Below are 15,557 nucleotides of genomic sequence, written 5' to 3'. Positions count from 1 at the left end.
AGATCCCGCTCACGTCCTAGAGACGGCTTAACCCGTCCGTGTTGCACATGGTCCATAACAACATTCCAGCACCCAAACCACACACCCCATTCAAAGATCTTCAAAGTTTGGTCACCATTCAATGGACCTACAGAGCTGAAATATTCTTCTAAAAATCTTTGTTTGTGTTCTGCAGAAGAAAGTCATACCCATCTGGGATGGCAGGAGGGTGAATAAATTATTTTTCATTGTTGGTTGAACTATCTCTTTAAGAGAAAGCAAAATAAAAACTGGCCTAGTAATTGAACAGATAAGGAAAATATTTTGCCCTCTTTACCAAATATTTTATTATATTCCAATAATGAATTTGGCCTTAATGACACCAAAGGATATTGTAAATACAACTCGTGCTTGCTAAAGCACTGCTACCGGAATTGGAAATTTGGTTTATATTTGTAAACATGGTGGCATATTTATGACAGAAGTAGGATGGGAAGGTGGATGCTTGTAGGTGCTTGTTGCACTAGTGCACCAGCCTGCCAACCACACATTGCACTTGTAAAACATGACCTGCACTGAGGGACTTCACTCTAATTCTGATGAGAACAATGTTAATCACTCACAGCTGCTGGGAAACAGACATGTCTGACCCACAGCTGACTAAACTGAAAATAAAAAAAAACAGTCACATCATTGTAATTTCCCCATTAAAATGGCACATTGCCACATTTAGATTTATTTCAATATCAGATTTGAAAGCATCTGCAGGGAGAGGGCAAAAGGCAATATGGCAGCAATCTTAGCATCATCACTGAATTAAGTGATTAAATGAGTGGTTTTATCTGTCATTTGGATCCAATCCTAAAGCATCCTATTGGGATTATCTTAATTCCAACCTAAAACAAAACAACTAGATCTTTTAAAGAACTCAACTCCAAAAAGGACTATGAGGTAGAATTATGTCCCCATAGAACATCAGAAGGACATTAGGCCCCCTGTAATAGTTTTTGATTTTTTATATTACATAGGATCCTTTAGAATTTTTGACTACAGTCTCAAGGGGTTTTTGTGAATTGTGACAATATCATTCTGATTGCTCATAAATAGTAAATATTTGTTGGAAAAACAAAAAGGTCAACGCATGTTATTATATTTATACCGCATATTATTATTACATTTTAAAGTGGCAGTTATAGGATTATCCAAAATGTTCTCATAAGCAAAGTGTTGTGTGTATGGTAAAAATCACACTTTTAAAGCTCTGAGGGATTGGCTGCCAGCTGACCAAACATGTCAAGTTCAGATGTGGCATTTTTCCACCGCATTGTCATCGTTCAGTTTAATACTTACAGTGAAACTTTCAGATTCTTGTTGAAAGCATGGGTGGTGCTGGCTTTCGGCCTTACACGTGAAGACGCTGTATGAGGCCTAAAACTATGACTAAACGTTTAAAGCAGTCAATGCAACATGATACAGCTAAAACATTTCTGTCAGTGCACTCACATTGACACTCATGCCAGGGAACAAACTGTTTTTTTTCAGTGTTTTTTTTTCTGTTCTGTCAAACGCAGAACTGGACAAACATACTGAACAAAAAATTAGACATTCTCGGCCTCTACCAAAATAAACGTCAGTGCGTCAGATCCTGAGATTAGATTTAGAATTAAGATTTTTGGATTCTTTGGGTAAAACAAAAAAAAAAAAAACAGACAAACCGTTAATCTGATTCAAGTTTTTGCCCAAATAACATACAATGGACTACATGAATGAATCTCACAAAACTTGCAAAAAAATGTTCAAGGTCATATTTCACCCTAAAATCTAAAGATAAAATATGAAATTATATTTGAAGCCTATTTATCTTTATTCACTAAGCATATTTCCTCCCAAAATTCAAACTACTGCAATGTGATATTTTTCATTATTATAAAGTATTTATAATCAGAGCCATCAAGCATAATGTATACAAAACAAAAGTTAAACGATCAGATGCATTACTGAAATATGAATTTACAAGGGGTTCTTAAAGGAATATTCCGGGTTCAGTACAAGTTAAGCTCAGTCGACAACATTTGTTGAATAATGCTGATTACCACTAAAAATTATTTGGACATCCCTAAAAAAGCAAAAATGGAGGTTACAATGAGGGACTTACAATGGAAGTCAATGGGGCCAATATTTGGAGTGTTTAAATGCAGAAATATGAAGCTTATACCTTTATAAAAGCACTTACATGAATACTTCTGTTAAAACTCGTGTATTATTTGAGTTGTAAAGTTATTTAAATCATACTTTTCCCAGTCATTTTAGTTTTGGGTTTGTTGACATTACATCGTCATGGCAATGAAGTTGTAAAACTGGTTATAATTGTACTCAAAAAATGTTAAGCGATTTAATCACACTAAAATAATGTTGACAAGCATATTGTTTATGTCTTGTGGCTTTACTTTTAAACCAGTATTTCAACGTATATGGAATGGCCCCATTGACTTCCACTGTAAATTCTGTCGACTGAGCTTAACTTGTATTGAACCCGGAATATTCCTTTAGTGGTAAGTGTCAATGGTTCTTAAAATAGTCTTTATTTTCTTTGTGCAAAACATAATTGTTTTCTTGTGATTTGTTAGTAAAATATGACTATGACATTTTGTGAGATTCATCCACAATTAACTAAACGGGGAAACAAAGCTTCAGTTGAATTTGAATCAGATATTATGAAACACCAACAGACGGCCAAAACTGCTACTTTGTCACCTTAATCAACATTTAAAGTTCTTCATCTGCAGCATACGGCTGAAATCTTTACTTCAAATGATCACAGAGTGCTAAACTGAACCACCACTGCATTGTTTTGAAAAATAAAAACAAAAGAACATTTCTTGTGAACTAAGCAACAAATGCATGAGGATAAGATGGAGAGAAAGAAACAGTCCTGGTACTGTAAAAGAATCCAGAGATTGATGACACCATAGTTTGATCATCAACTCCTTCAGTTTTGAGTTCTGCTCGGCTGCCCACATAAACAAGGCTCAGTCAAACTGTGTGACTGGTAACTTCAGTTAAAGCTCAATGGTAAAAATATTTCTTTGAAGTGCAGCAGAAAATAATACAATTATCGGTTAATTAATTAGGACAAAAAAAGTGTTTGTTTAAATCAAAACGTAACTTATCAAAGGAGTAACTTATATAATCACTGACCGTTTGTTGGTTTTCATTATTAGGCCACTATATTACTCAACAGAAGATAACGGAACTAAAATAAAATAACTTTTCCAGAACAAGAACTGTTCTAGATCAAGTGTCCGATAGGTGCAGTCCGAACTGCAATTTATTCCTGTCTGTCATATTTGTGAAGCGAGACAATGAACAACAGTCATGGAGTGAGCTCACACAGAGATGAGTTTGAAGGCCGCAAAAACAAAATTCCCTTTGTTGTTCTATTCAAATGCAGATCAAAAGAAGGCAAAACAGTGCAAGAGGTAAATGGTGCAAGAACTGAATGATCCCAGCGGGTATGTAGCAGACACCAAGATATAACCAGTAAGTAGGATGTACCTCAACCCCAACAAAACCAGAGTATGAAACGGAGAAGGGGTCCGTTAGTTCATTTGGCTGGGGATATTGTTCCATCACTAATGCATTGCAATCTCAAAATGATGAATTCCCCTGCACAAAGCTTAGCAATTTTCCTTAAAGGAACAGTTCACCCAAAAATGAAAATCATGTCATTATTTGCTCACCCATGTTGTTCCAAACCTGCATTACTTTCTTTCCTCCATCAAACACAAAGTAGTTAGGAAAAAATATTGGCCCTTACCTTTTGTTCCATGGAAGAAAGAAGGTAATACGGGTTTGGAACAACATGAAGGGGAATAAATGATGACAGAATTTTCATCTTTGGGTGAACAATCACTTTAAATGTGTACAATAGGATAGCATTGTCATAAAGTAAGAGCTTCTTTGTTTTCTGAACATCAGCCCCAAAACCCATCTACCTCTTTCTTCTCCTCAAAATCAAACTAGGTGTGTTTATTTGTCTGTTTAATCACTATGAGCCCGGTGGGCTGTGGGCATCTCCATCAGGCCACAGGGTAGCTGGCCGTCCCAATGTAACAGCTTCTGTTACGGAAGGTGGCTGCACTTGATCGCTAACTACATTTTCATACTCGCTACTGTCCTCATCGTCCTGGTCTTCCTGGCCAGTGGCTTGACGGTTCAAAGAATCTGAGCTTGAGCCATCTCCGTTGCCCAAGCCCAGACTGGGAGACGGGTGGCCGGGCGAGCCCACGGCTTGGGGTCGAGGCAGCAGGATAGCGCTTGGTGAATCTGGAGGCAGTGTGGTGCTGTAAAGTGGTTGAGACAATGAGTTTACAGGTCTCTCTAAACTGGGCTCCACTGAAGGATCTGAATGCACAACTTGCATCAGTGGAGAGTGTAATGGGTCGGAGAGCGCAGAGTCATCTGGAAGTGTGACAGCCGTGTTGGTTGCTTCTTGAAGTCCTGTGAAGGAAACAAAAATTAGGATGGAAATGTTAAAAACATTAGTCTTCCCTTTTGTAAACGAGCAACGATAAACAGGGAAAGCCATCAGGACATACTTCTCTCTTCTTCAGCAGTGTTATGTTTCCTGAGAGTGATTTCCTCTTTGAGTTTGTTCACTTCCTCTTGGATTTTCTCCCTCACTCGTTCACTTTCATCAACTTCCCAACAGACTGCCTGGTAGACAACAGAAAATTTAAATCTATTCTAAGCATATTATAAACATTATTTTATGTTATATATAATATATATATATATATATATATATATATATATATATATATATATATATATATATATATATGTTAGAGCTGTCAAATCTAACGTGTTAATGAATGTAATTAATTAAAAAAGTTTAACTCGTTCATTTTTCTTTTTACCGTTAATACAGCATAAACACCGGTTGGAAGTCATTACACTGATGCCACACACCACAAACACACACAGCAGTGATTCGGTGTCAGTGATAAAGTGATGAGGAAAAGAACTCTTAATGCTATTTATTGTACAAAACAGGCCTAGATGGAATTTGTAACAGAAATAAAGTATTTTTCAGCCTATGTCAGGGGCATTTTAATTACCACAGAAGCATGTGATGTGTAGGGCCAGACAGAGGCAACAAGAGTCCAAATTGAATTAAATTTCAGATACATATTATGGTGCAATCAAAATACCAATAACCAGGGAAAACAAGTATTTTATTCATAGCGTGGAACTTTTAACTTTAAAGGCTGAAATACACCGGAGACTCTAATTTTGAAATGCATGTGTTTCACTTCTTCCTGCTGCGCACTCAAACAGAAAATGTATTAGAATGAAAATGGAGTGGTGGTGGTGTAGTGGTCTAAACCACATAACTGGTAATCTGGTAATCAGAAGGACGCTGGTTCGAGCCCCACAGACACCACCATTGTGTCCTTGAGCAAGGCACTTAATTCCAGGTTGCTCCGGGGAGATTGTCCCTGTAATAATGTCCTCTGTAAGTCGCTTTGGATAAAAGCGTCTGTCAAATGCATAAATGTAAATGTAAAATGATAAAAAGTAAACACTGTCATATTTCCGATATGTACTAATGATTGCGAACTGCGCTGCAACAGCTGAAAACACTCACAAGCTCTGCGTGCTTGGAGAAAATACAACAGTGCCACGTCATCACCCTGAAGGATGTAGCACATGCATTTATTTAATTAAATTTTATTCTTTTGAAGTTTGATAAACACATTAGGTCATATCATGATTCCTGTCTCTTCGCCCCCAAATTTAAGACATTGGTCATTGGTCAAAATGTGTGTGAACCCGGTTTATAATATTTAAATATATTAAAATGTTATAAACCGGGTTCACACACTTTTAGATAAGGACTTTTATAAATCATTTAATAGAAAGTTTAATTTCAATATTTTAGAGTGGACCATAACAACAACAAAAAAAGTTTATTCCATGAAGAATTTTTTTGACCTCTCTCTACAACAAGGCATTTTCATCTGCAGAACTGCCGGTCACTGGATGTTTTTTGTTTTTGGCACATTCGTATTAAATTCTAGATTACAGAAATACTCAAACCAGCCCATCTGGCACCAGTAATCATGCCACGGTCCAAATCACTTAAATCATATTCCCCATTCTGATGGTTGATGTGAACATTAACTGAAGCTCCTGACCATATCTGCATTATTTTATGCACTGCTGCCACACGATTGGCTGATTAGATAATCACATGAATAAGTAGTTGTACAAGTATACATAATAAAGTGCTCTGTAAGTATATATTATAATATTATAAAAAGTGTACTTATGGCATTTGCTGGCCTATGCAATGACTTCAACGTTTAAGACATGTATAAAACTGTGCTGTATGTTAAGATAATTAAGTATAATGTGTTACTCACCTGCACTCTTTCTTGTAGGGCACTGTACACCTGAAAAATTGTTCGAATGTCTTTCATTACGCCATCCTTATCGAAGAACTCAGCCCTAAAAATCAAAAGCAATTTAATTAGCAATCAGTTATTTAAGAACTTATTGTGCCTAAAGTTGGATAATTTAATGTTCTTTGAGATACTATATGTTGTGAAGTTTGCAATAATTATCATGACATTGCAATGCAAACACGTGGCCTAGAAGACAGATCATCTAAAACTTTTCCTAGTCATAGACCGATATATCTTCCAATATTTGGCAATCTTTTTAGATTATCTGCATAATCTGCATCCCCACTGAGTAGAAGCGGTAGTTCCCCCTAAAAACTAACATTAACCTTGTTAATGGATAATTCACATTTTCTATTGTCATGTATTTTTGAGTGAATTTTAAGTAAATATTCTGTTAAATGTTTGCAGGAAATTTGTCGAGGTGATTGCAATGCCAGCCTAATCTCTACATAATCAGTACCAGTAGCGGCCTATAAAAACCTATATATCGGTCAACCACTAGTTTTTTCAATTAAATATATTAAAGAAAATATGTGAGTGTATATCTAAATAAATTCAACACAGCTTTCAAGTTCCCTCACCCATGTTCTTTAATGACACTAGCGTAGTTCTTGGAGGTGTTGGGCACTGAAGAGACTTTATATTCCTGTTGACTGGTGTTTCCCAAGTTTGGGATGCTTAGAGATATCCTCTGATTATACCTGCTGAGGTACACAACGAAAATACTCATAACAAGTTATTAGCTACAAAATGCCATTTGTAAACATTATGTCTGATACGGTAAACAATATCACAGAAATGTATGGTCAAAGAATTTAGTTCAAGAATGAGCAATCATTAAAGGAATAGTTCACTGAAAAAATATAATCTCCTTATTTACTCACCCATCTCAAACTCGTTTGACTTTCTTTCTTCTGCGGATCACAGATGACGTTGTTTTGATGGAGATATGATGTGAATATATCCATACAATGCGAGTCAAAGGGGTCCAACATTTCCAACCTCCAACAAGGACATAAAGGCAGCATAAAGGTAATCCATATGATTTAAGTGGCTTACTCCATGTCTTCTGAAGCAATATGATCGATTTTGGGTGAGAAACAGACCAAAATATAACTCCTTTTTTATTATAAATCAACATCTGCAGTCTGCTAAGCACGTTCATAACTTGAAGCTCAAATACACAAATTGCATTTGACGTATGTGCAGTGCATGTGTACAGTGTGTAATTGAGCTTTAAATCATGATCGTGCCTAAAAGATTGCACTGTCTCCTTAAGATGATTCGCTTATGTTTTGTAAGTCTTTTGTAAGTCGCTTTGGATAAAAGCGTCTGCCAAATGAATAAATGTAAATGTCGCCTTTTCGGAGCTTGAAAGTGTTGGTCCCCATTGACTTGCATTGTATGGACACAGTATATAAACCTCATATCTCCATCAAAAAAGCGTTGCTTGTTTTTGCAGAAGAAAGAACGCCATACAAGTTTGAGATGGCAAAGTAGTGTAATGCATTAAATTCATTCTACCCTAAATTATATATTTACTTAACTATTCTTTATGTACATACCTTCTGTTGGGTCTGAAGAGTACATATTCCAGAGCATGTGTGGAACTATTGGCTGTGGAGATGAAGCTGAAGAGAAGGAAGACGAGATCGGGGATGCCGAGTATATGGGTCAACTGCTTGTGGATCACTTGCTCTCTAAATGACATCTGCTGTTGGGTGTTCCTTCGAAACCGGTACCAGCCGATAACATTCTACATGGAAAGTAAAAGGACATCTTCATGCCGTGTAGAAACCCCCCCCCCCCCAAAAACATTCTGGCTGTGATAAAAATCCTGCTAAAAGTTTTATATATATAAAAAAAAAAAAAAGATAGATGTTTTTAAATTATGATCGGATGAGCCTTGTTCGAAGCTGTTAGTGGCGTTCACAACAAAGCTTTTTGTGTCTGTCTGTGCCATTTTTAGTTTTTCTATAGAAACTACGCTAGACAAACATCTTTTTGACAAGTTTCTTGAGATACCTGCAATTGATGTCACTTGTGAATTGATGTGATGAACAGCGCCTTAAATGCCAATAAGCACACCAGTGACTGGACATTCTAAAGTTAGTGAACTATATTATGTGGCGGAAGAATATTTTATTTGGCTTATTTTTAATAGATACTTATTGAACATTGTTGTCTTTTATCATATTGCTGTTTTTTAATAAAAGCAAAAAGCCACTCAAAGTGTTGGGAGCAATCCAATTACAAAGTAATTAGTTACTGTAATCTAATTACTTTTTTTGTAATGTAGTGCAATTCATTACATTTTAAATTCAGTTAACTCAAATTACTTTTAGGTACATTACAGGGTTATGCTTATTTCGAAGATATTATTTATGTAGAATACCAAGAATATCAAGTCATTGTGATGGAGAAATCTGAGGTGCTGAGGGTATGACTTGTGCGTAATAATGATGATCTAAAGTTAAGTGGTCGACCGATATGGATTTTTCAATGGCTGATGCTGATAACGATATCTAGAGAGCAGGATGGACAGTTTAAATGCTGATAAACGTAATACAATTTAACAACAATAAATCAAATGTACACAAAATTTCTAAAGTGAATCAAACACTTATTTCGTACAATCTTTACTCAAATGGGCATATTTACTCAAAATGGTACCTGTTAATAATGTAAATTTGCTCTCTCACTTACATATTACATATAGCACCTTTAACCCTATTAAGCCAGTTAATAGCACTGCTTACTTGTCTTCTGTCCTTGAGGATACTGTTGAGATTTTCTTCATTGACATTACCTGCATAGTCATAAAAGCTGAAACATACAAAAAATGTATTCAATCAAAACTTACAGTTAATTTGGACATGTGAAAATATATTTACTTATGTTTTTTTTGTAACATATAACAAATTAATTATTTAAAAATATATCTACTAAATGCAGGAAGTTCTTACCTAAACAGTTGCGCACAAGGTTTATGATTATGGACCTCTGAAAGACAAGTAGAACATATGACTAATCATCAAATCATACTCAACTCATGACTCATCATTATATCATGCCTTTTCATTTATTTGAAAATACACCAACATCTGAAAGAAAAAGACAAAAAAGAAGTGTACTGAGACTGTACAAAACACCTAAATAATGTCTAAAATATTCACAAGCATACAGGCAGTATAGATATTTATGTAAACTGTTGAGAGGTATCGAGGTGTCTTTATTACAAAATCTGCCAAGTAACCTTAGACTTGGAATGGACCAAAAAAATGCACTGGCTTCGCTCTGATAATAATAGCCCACTGTGATACACAACCGAATCTCAACATTCATGATCCTGAGGATTGTCTACAGGATGTAGGAAGGGACAGAGATGTTGATCTTGTTGCAAATATAAGACTATTCAGACCCACTTTGTGAGGTTTGAGGCCTTAATGTTTTCTAAATTGATCAGAGATGCTCTAGGAGCACTGCCAATCACAGAAACATGATCTCATAATAATGAAGAAGAGCAAAGTTTTTTGAGGCATTTCTAAGCATAAAAATAGAATGTATTAGGTTTTATCTATCAGGCCATAGAAACAGCTATTTCTTTTTTTTCATTTTTTACAGAAATATTTCTTATATGTTGTTTTGTTTCTTACCAAAAATGATTGTAGGCTATACCTTCAGAAGACTTGGAATATGACCCACGAGCATTTCAGTAGGGCTGGATATTGGTACAGATTTCCTGATTTAATTTGATTCAGATTAACAAGCTCTCAATTCGATATTGATTTATATGGGGGCATTATAATGTCCCCATATAATGTTACAATGTCCACTTTGATTACATATGAAAGACATTCTGTCTCAGCTAATGCTCTTAATTATAAAGGAACTTTCAAGGCAACCCTTCTAGGTACAATTCGATATTCGATATTTTATCATTAGTTTTTCATCAAATTGGTCACATTTTAGCTAATCATTTTTTTTTTTTTTTTTTATTGAATCTATTCCATCAATTAATGTCTTCAAATTGCATTTATATTTTTGTTAGATTTTACTTGCATAATTTACTATTTACAAGTACTTACATTGATATGTAGAAATATGCTAAATTAGTTCGGACTTTTTAAGACTACCGGCATCTGCCAGTGAGTGCATATAACGAGAGGATGTGCTAGGTTTCTGTAGCGCATCCATTTGTGATTACGGTAGAATAAGATTTTTATTTTTTGTTGTTGTTTTAAATCAACAAACAACTGGTATTAAAAGAGACATTATTTAATGAGATATGGATCTGTGGTGACCAGACCTTTGAAGCTCAAACAATCACATAAAGGCAGCATAAAACTATTCCATATGTATCCAGTGGTTACATTAAAAAAACTGATTAATTTTCAAATCCTTTTTTACTATAAATCTCCAATTTCCCTAAAAGTGTATATTTATAGTAAAAAAATATTTAAACATTTAGATTTTTTTCACCCAAAATGATTGCATTGCTTCAGAAGACATATATTGAACCACTGGAGGTGTATGGATAACTTTTATGCTGCCTTTATGTGATTTTTTTTAGCTTTAAAAGGACTGGTCACAATTTAATTGCATTGTATGGACCTACAAAGCTGAGATATTCTTCTAAAAACCTTTGTTTGTTTTCTGCAGAAGAAAGAAAGTCATACACATCTGGAATGGCATGAAAATTAGTAAATGACGAGAGAATTTAAATTGTTGGGTGAACTATCCCTTTAACCCAAACATTTACTCTCAAAACGCAGAGAAAAGATCTTGCTGCAAATAAATTCTCCACATTACAACTCAATCACTGGTGAGTGAAATGACCAGCCAGTGGCCAATAATAAAACATTTTAGTCATATAGCCCAAGATTTGGCCGCTTATGCGAATAATTTACTTGCATTATAGAAAGTCACCACATAAAGAGAAAAATGTCTCTTGGGATTTAAGAATTGAGATCCTGATGTATCAGAAAATTGTTAATTCTTAAAGTGCTTTAAAGTGAATCATTATCAACTGCCATTGGATTTAAATGATGGATTGGTATATTCATTAAAATATTTCCTTTTGTGTAGGCGAGCAAATTATGACTTATTACTTTTTTTTTTTTATTAACACCTTTGGGCAAACTATTCCTTTAAATCTGCTCACAGAACCAAACTGAACAACAAAAAAAAAAAATTGTTGTTAATGCAGTGATGACACTCTTTTGGACAATGTCAGCTCATCTGGGGTGTAAGAAAATCACAGAAATAGAAGCATGCATTTTTACTCATTTTCAAATGTGTATATTGTCTCTCTTTGATCTCGTTACATTGTAGTAGTGTGTGACCATAAAATACTAAGATTTTAATTTAGTAAACTGCTGGTAGTACGTCATTTCAGAGATTAGGCTACTCTGGTCCGGGATACTGACAATCAAATTACTGACAAACAAGTCAGTCTACAGTACTTGGGTGGTTGAGGTTAAACAAATGGCTTGACCACTATCTAACCAAAGCTCTGCAATATTGACTTTTTAGTGATACAAGCTTTCAATTGCATTTTCCCCAATGTGTAGGTCATGCCATATCTTGTACTGATAAAAGCCTCTGCTACCTCTGCCTTATTGCACAAAGTAATGCCATTCCAATGGAAAGCATACTCACTATGGCCTGCACTATGAAACATGTTATGTCTCTGACCTGAAGCTGGTATCAACTGATGTTTCCACCCAGGATTTTAGTAAACAAATACGTGTTCTTTTTACGATGCATGATCAAGGTTTCACTGTCACACAGGACACAAAATTTTGTCTCTAGCTTTGGCACAGTAAAAATTGAGCAAAGACAGTTTTACCTATTACATTGAGGAATTCTGAACTACTGATGTGTGAGTCACTGATGCTTAAAGTCTCCTCCTGTCTCACTTCTCCCAACAGGAAGCCCTCCTAAAAGAGCCAGTAAACACATCTTATTTCATCTTACAAGATCAAAATATTTAAAAACATTTAGATGGCAAATATAAAGTTATGGACTTGAATCCATCAGAACTCATACAATGAATCAGTCAGATATAGTTTATATTTAAGAAATATCACAATAACATCAGCACATGGGTGACATTGCCTTTATACAACAGTTCTAAACAAGAAGTCAAAATAGAGAAACTGCTCATTTAACTGGCCCAATATTGCATGATATTTCATTTATTTTTGGGCCACAACAAACAATGTTTGGTTACATTGGTGTAGCTAGCACGGACAAGCAGATTGATACAAATAAACACTGGTCCAAGAAGACAGCAAATTCAACTTAGTTGGCATTATATTTATTCTATGCATATTTTCAAAAAGACTAAACAAACGTTGACATTTAACAATTAAAATTGGATTTCTGAAGGTGGTACAGTATCAAAGTCTCATGTTTGAAATCTACATACTTGTACTTTGATAGTCCATGCAATACACATGCTCATATAAAAACTAGAATAGCTATCACTCAGATTATTATGAATAGAAAAAGGGCTTGACGTCACAACTTTGACAGGATAAAAACAGGCACCTGACTAACCAGTAAAAAACAGCTATGTACCCCATGTTTAACTTCTTACAGTACAGACATTAAATTACATAACAGCAGGGGTAAAAAAAAAAAAAAAAGATTTCAGTGATCATTATCAAATCAAACAGCTAGTGGACACGTCAATATACACGCACTGTTAATCTTTCACGTTAATCTTAGTTTGCATTTGACAGTTGTTGCTGACAAACAAGCTAGCCGGTCAGCTAAACGCATTGATTCCCATAAAACGAATTTGAAGATATTCCATTCATTAAAACCTGCTCGGTGTTAAACATTAATACCAGCCAGTGTTCGAGCAATGGACTAATGGCAATGTCACTTTATGACAAGCTTGTGAATGCTGTCGGTTTGTTAGCTGTCACTCTGGCTGTATCTCAAATTCTAGTGAGCTGCCTTCCTAGACAGTATTTATAGGCATCATTGGCGCTCTGCGAGTCAGCTCAACTCGGCCTAAGATATCCCAAAAAATGTTGCGTACATGAAGCGTTCTTAATGCAGATGAATCTGAATTTTGCATGTTTTAATGCGCCTACGGTGCCCAAAACTGCTGTCTAGGTAGGCAGCTCACTTTGTTTAGAAAACAGCCACTGTATAGCCACACCAGGAAGATGACACCGAGAAATGAATTAATTCTGATTCGATGCAGTCAACTGCTCGTTGTTTCGTCGTGCGGTCGTGCCTTTAAACATTTGAAACATTCAGTAAGGTGGCAGAGTACTTACATGGTCGGAATTGCTGTTTGCGCTGTGATAACACACAGAACTAAAAGTGTAACCCGACATTGACGCCGCCATGATGGAAACATACGCGCCGATCCCACAATGCTTTGCGCCTGCACTGTACATCATCCAGAAACGTTACAAACCTGTCCTGTTTTATTTTAATCATTTTGATTTATAAAAAAAGTAAACTGAGCTTTTATTTTTTATTTTTGATAAACGGAATTATTTTCTTATCAAAGTTTGTCATACACAAATGCAACTTTCTGTGTGCTCATTATATATATATATATATATATATATATATATATATATATATATACAACTTCAATAAAACATATTGGATAATAATATACTAATAAAATTACAACTCCTCCTCCTTCTGCCTCTACTAACAACAACAACAATAATAACAACAATAATAATAAAAAAAAGACATTATCATTGTAGTATCCGTGTATATTGTAAAGTTGAAATCCATGTAATTTCAAATCCACATGTTATTACTGTTATTATTAATATTATTATTATTATTATTACAAAAGTAGTAGTAGTAGTAGTATATAGTAGTAGATGCCATGGAGACATGACATAGAGTAGTAGTATCTTTATTTGTCCTTTCTTTCAGTACTAAAATGTAAATTGTCTTCTCAGGACTTCTATTATAATAATAATAATAATAATAATAATAATAATAATAATAATAATAATAATAAAGAGTATGATGATTAAAATAAAATCCACACACTTAATTGCCAAAGTATCTGTCTTACTCTCCATCTGTCTCCCTTTCTGTGCGACTGTGAAAAGGGGATAAAACACAGGGATTGTAAGCATGTAATGTTTGACACAGTTGCTGAGATGTAAAAAATGTAATAAATGAAAAGGTTTAACTGACAGCACACTTTCCCGTTCAACTTTTATTTTGAAGTGTTGGTCTATCGTCTTTCAAGAAGTTCGGCACTATGTCACCGGATGAAGATGAGGTGTGTCGTATTGGATCCGTCAGTGAACACACATCAAACTGAGAACTGTACTGAATCACAAGAGGGTTCCCTTACGACTTCAGTCCACTTGACATTGCGTTTACTAATGCATACGGTGAGTGCCTTCATACACAACCTATTTGAAACCTCTCTACAATAACACCAATATTCTAATATTGGCTATGGTGTTTGAGCCCAGCCTGTTTTGGCGCAAAACTGACTGCTCGTTTCGGCGAGAACTGACCGCTATAATACACGTGCACAGACACCATATCCTCAGAATTTCTTACTTCAAGACAGCGATTACCTCTTGTCTCAAAGCCCTCTACCTTCGCCATCGATACACACCAGTCAGCGGATGGAATCTTCACGGCAGCGAGAAGACTTTCCGCTCCCCTACAGTGCTCCGGCGAACATCACTCCTCTGACACTTCGCTGGTGAACAGACCTCAGAATCCTGATTCTCCGCAGCGCGTCGGCAGGTGTATCCTTTTAAAGCAAAATTGTACTTCTGTGTTATAAATATAAGTTATAGAAGTTATATAAATATATATTTATATTTATATATCTAGACGAGCCACTTACGTGTTTGCATCTTTTTCAAGATGCCGTTCCGTAAGTGTTCCTTGTGCGAGAGACACATCCCGCCGTCAGACAAGCATGAGAGCTGCGTTTTCTGTCTGGACCGCACCCATGCAGAGTCAGCTCTCATGGAGACAGACTGTCCTCACTGTAAGGACATGAGTCTCAAGTCGCTTAGCTCATGAATCGCCCTCGTTCTGAGGGACGATTCAGCCTCTCGCGCCCTCCTGTGATTCCCGAGGGTT

At 35.6% G+C, this 15,557-nt stretch overlaps 1 protein-coding gene across 2 annotated transcripts; it reads right to left on the bottom strand.

Moving 5' to 3' along the window:
- Window positions 1-332: 332 nt before the first annotated feature.
- Window positions 333-13,829, bottom strand: LOC127656563 (BRISC complex subunit Abraxas 2-like). 2 transcript variants are annotated; one of them, XM_052144943.1, is made up of 9 exons: window positions 13,748-13,829; window positions 12,301-12,391; window positions 9,416-9,452; window positions 9,209-9,275; window positions 8,015-8,205; window positions 7,031-7,153; window positions 6,408-6,492; window positions 4,578-4,695; window positions 333-4,479 (listed from the first exon to the last, which is right to left on the bottom strand). In XM_052144943.1, the coding sequence occupies exons 1-9, from the start codon at window positions 13,817-13,819 to the stop codon at window positions 4,028-4,030; spliced, it is 1,236 nt and encodes a 411-aa protein (XP_052000903.1). In that variant the 5' UTR covers window positions 13,820-13,829; the 3' UTR covers window positions 333-4,027. The 2 variants fall into 2 exon arrangements, with proteins under 2 accessions (XP_052000903.1, XP_052000904.1); XM_052144944.1 differs by having other exon boundaries at window positions 7,031-7,150.
- Window positions 13,830-15,557: the final 1,728 nt, after the last annotated feature.

Source organism: Xyrauchen texanus, chromosome 16 (genome assembly GCF_025860055.1).
Source record: "Xyrauchen texanus isolate HMW12.3.18 chromosome 16, RBS_HiC_50CHRs, whole genome shotgun sequence".
NCBI classification, from domain to species: Eukaryota; Metazoa; Chordata; class Actinopteri; order Cypriniformes; family Catostomidae; genus Xyrauchen; species Xyrauchen texanus.
This window is presented reverse-complemented; position numbering and strand designations above follow the sequence as displayed.

Bases quoted from the DNA above. Each gene is read 5' to 3' on its own strand.
- LOC127656563 (XM_052144943.1), bottom strand. From the start codon at position 13,819: ATGGCGGCGTCAATGTCGGGTTACACTTTTAGTTCTGTGTGTTATCAC. The intron at 7,154-8,014 runs GTATGTACATAA...TGTGTACCTCAG, and splicing joins CTCTTCAGACCCAACAGAAG to CAGGTATAATCAGAGGATAT. The intron at 6,493-7,030 runs GTGAGGGAACTT...TTTGATTTTTAG, and splicing joins AGTGTCATTAAAGAACATGG to GGCTGAGTTCTTCGATAAGG.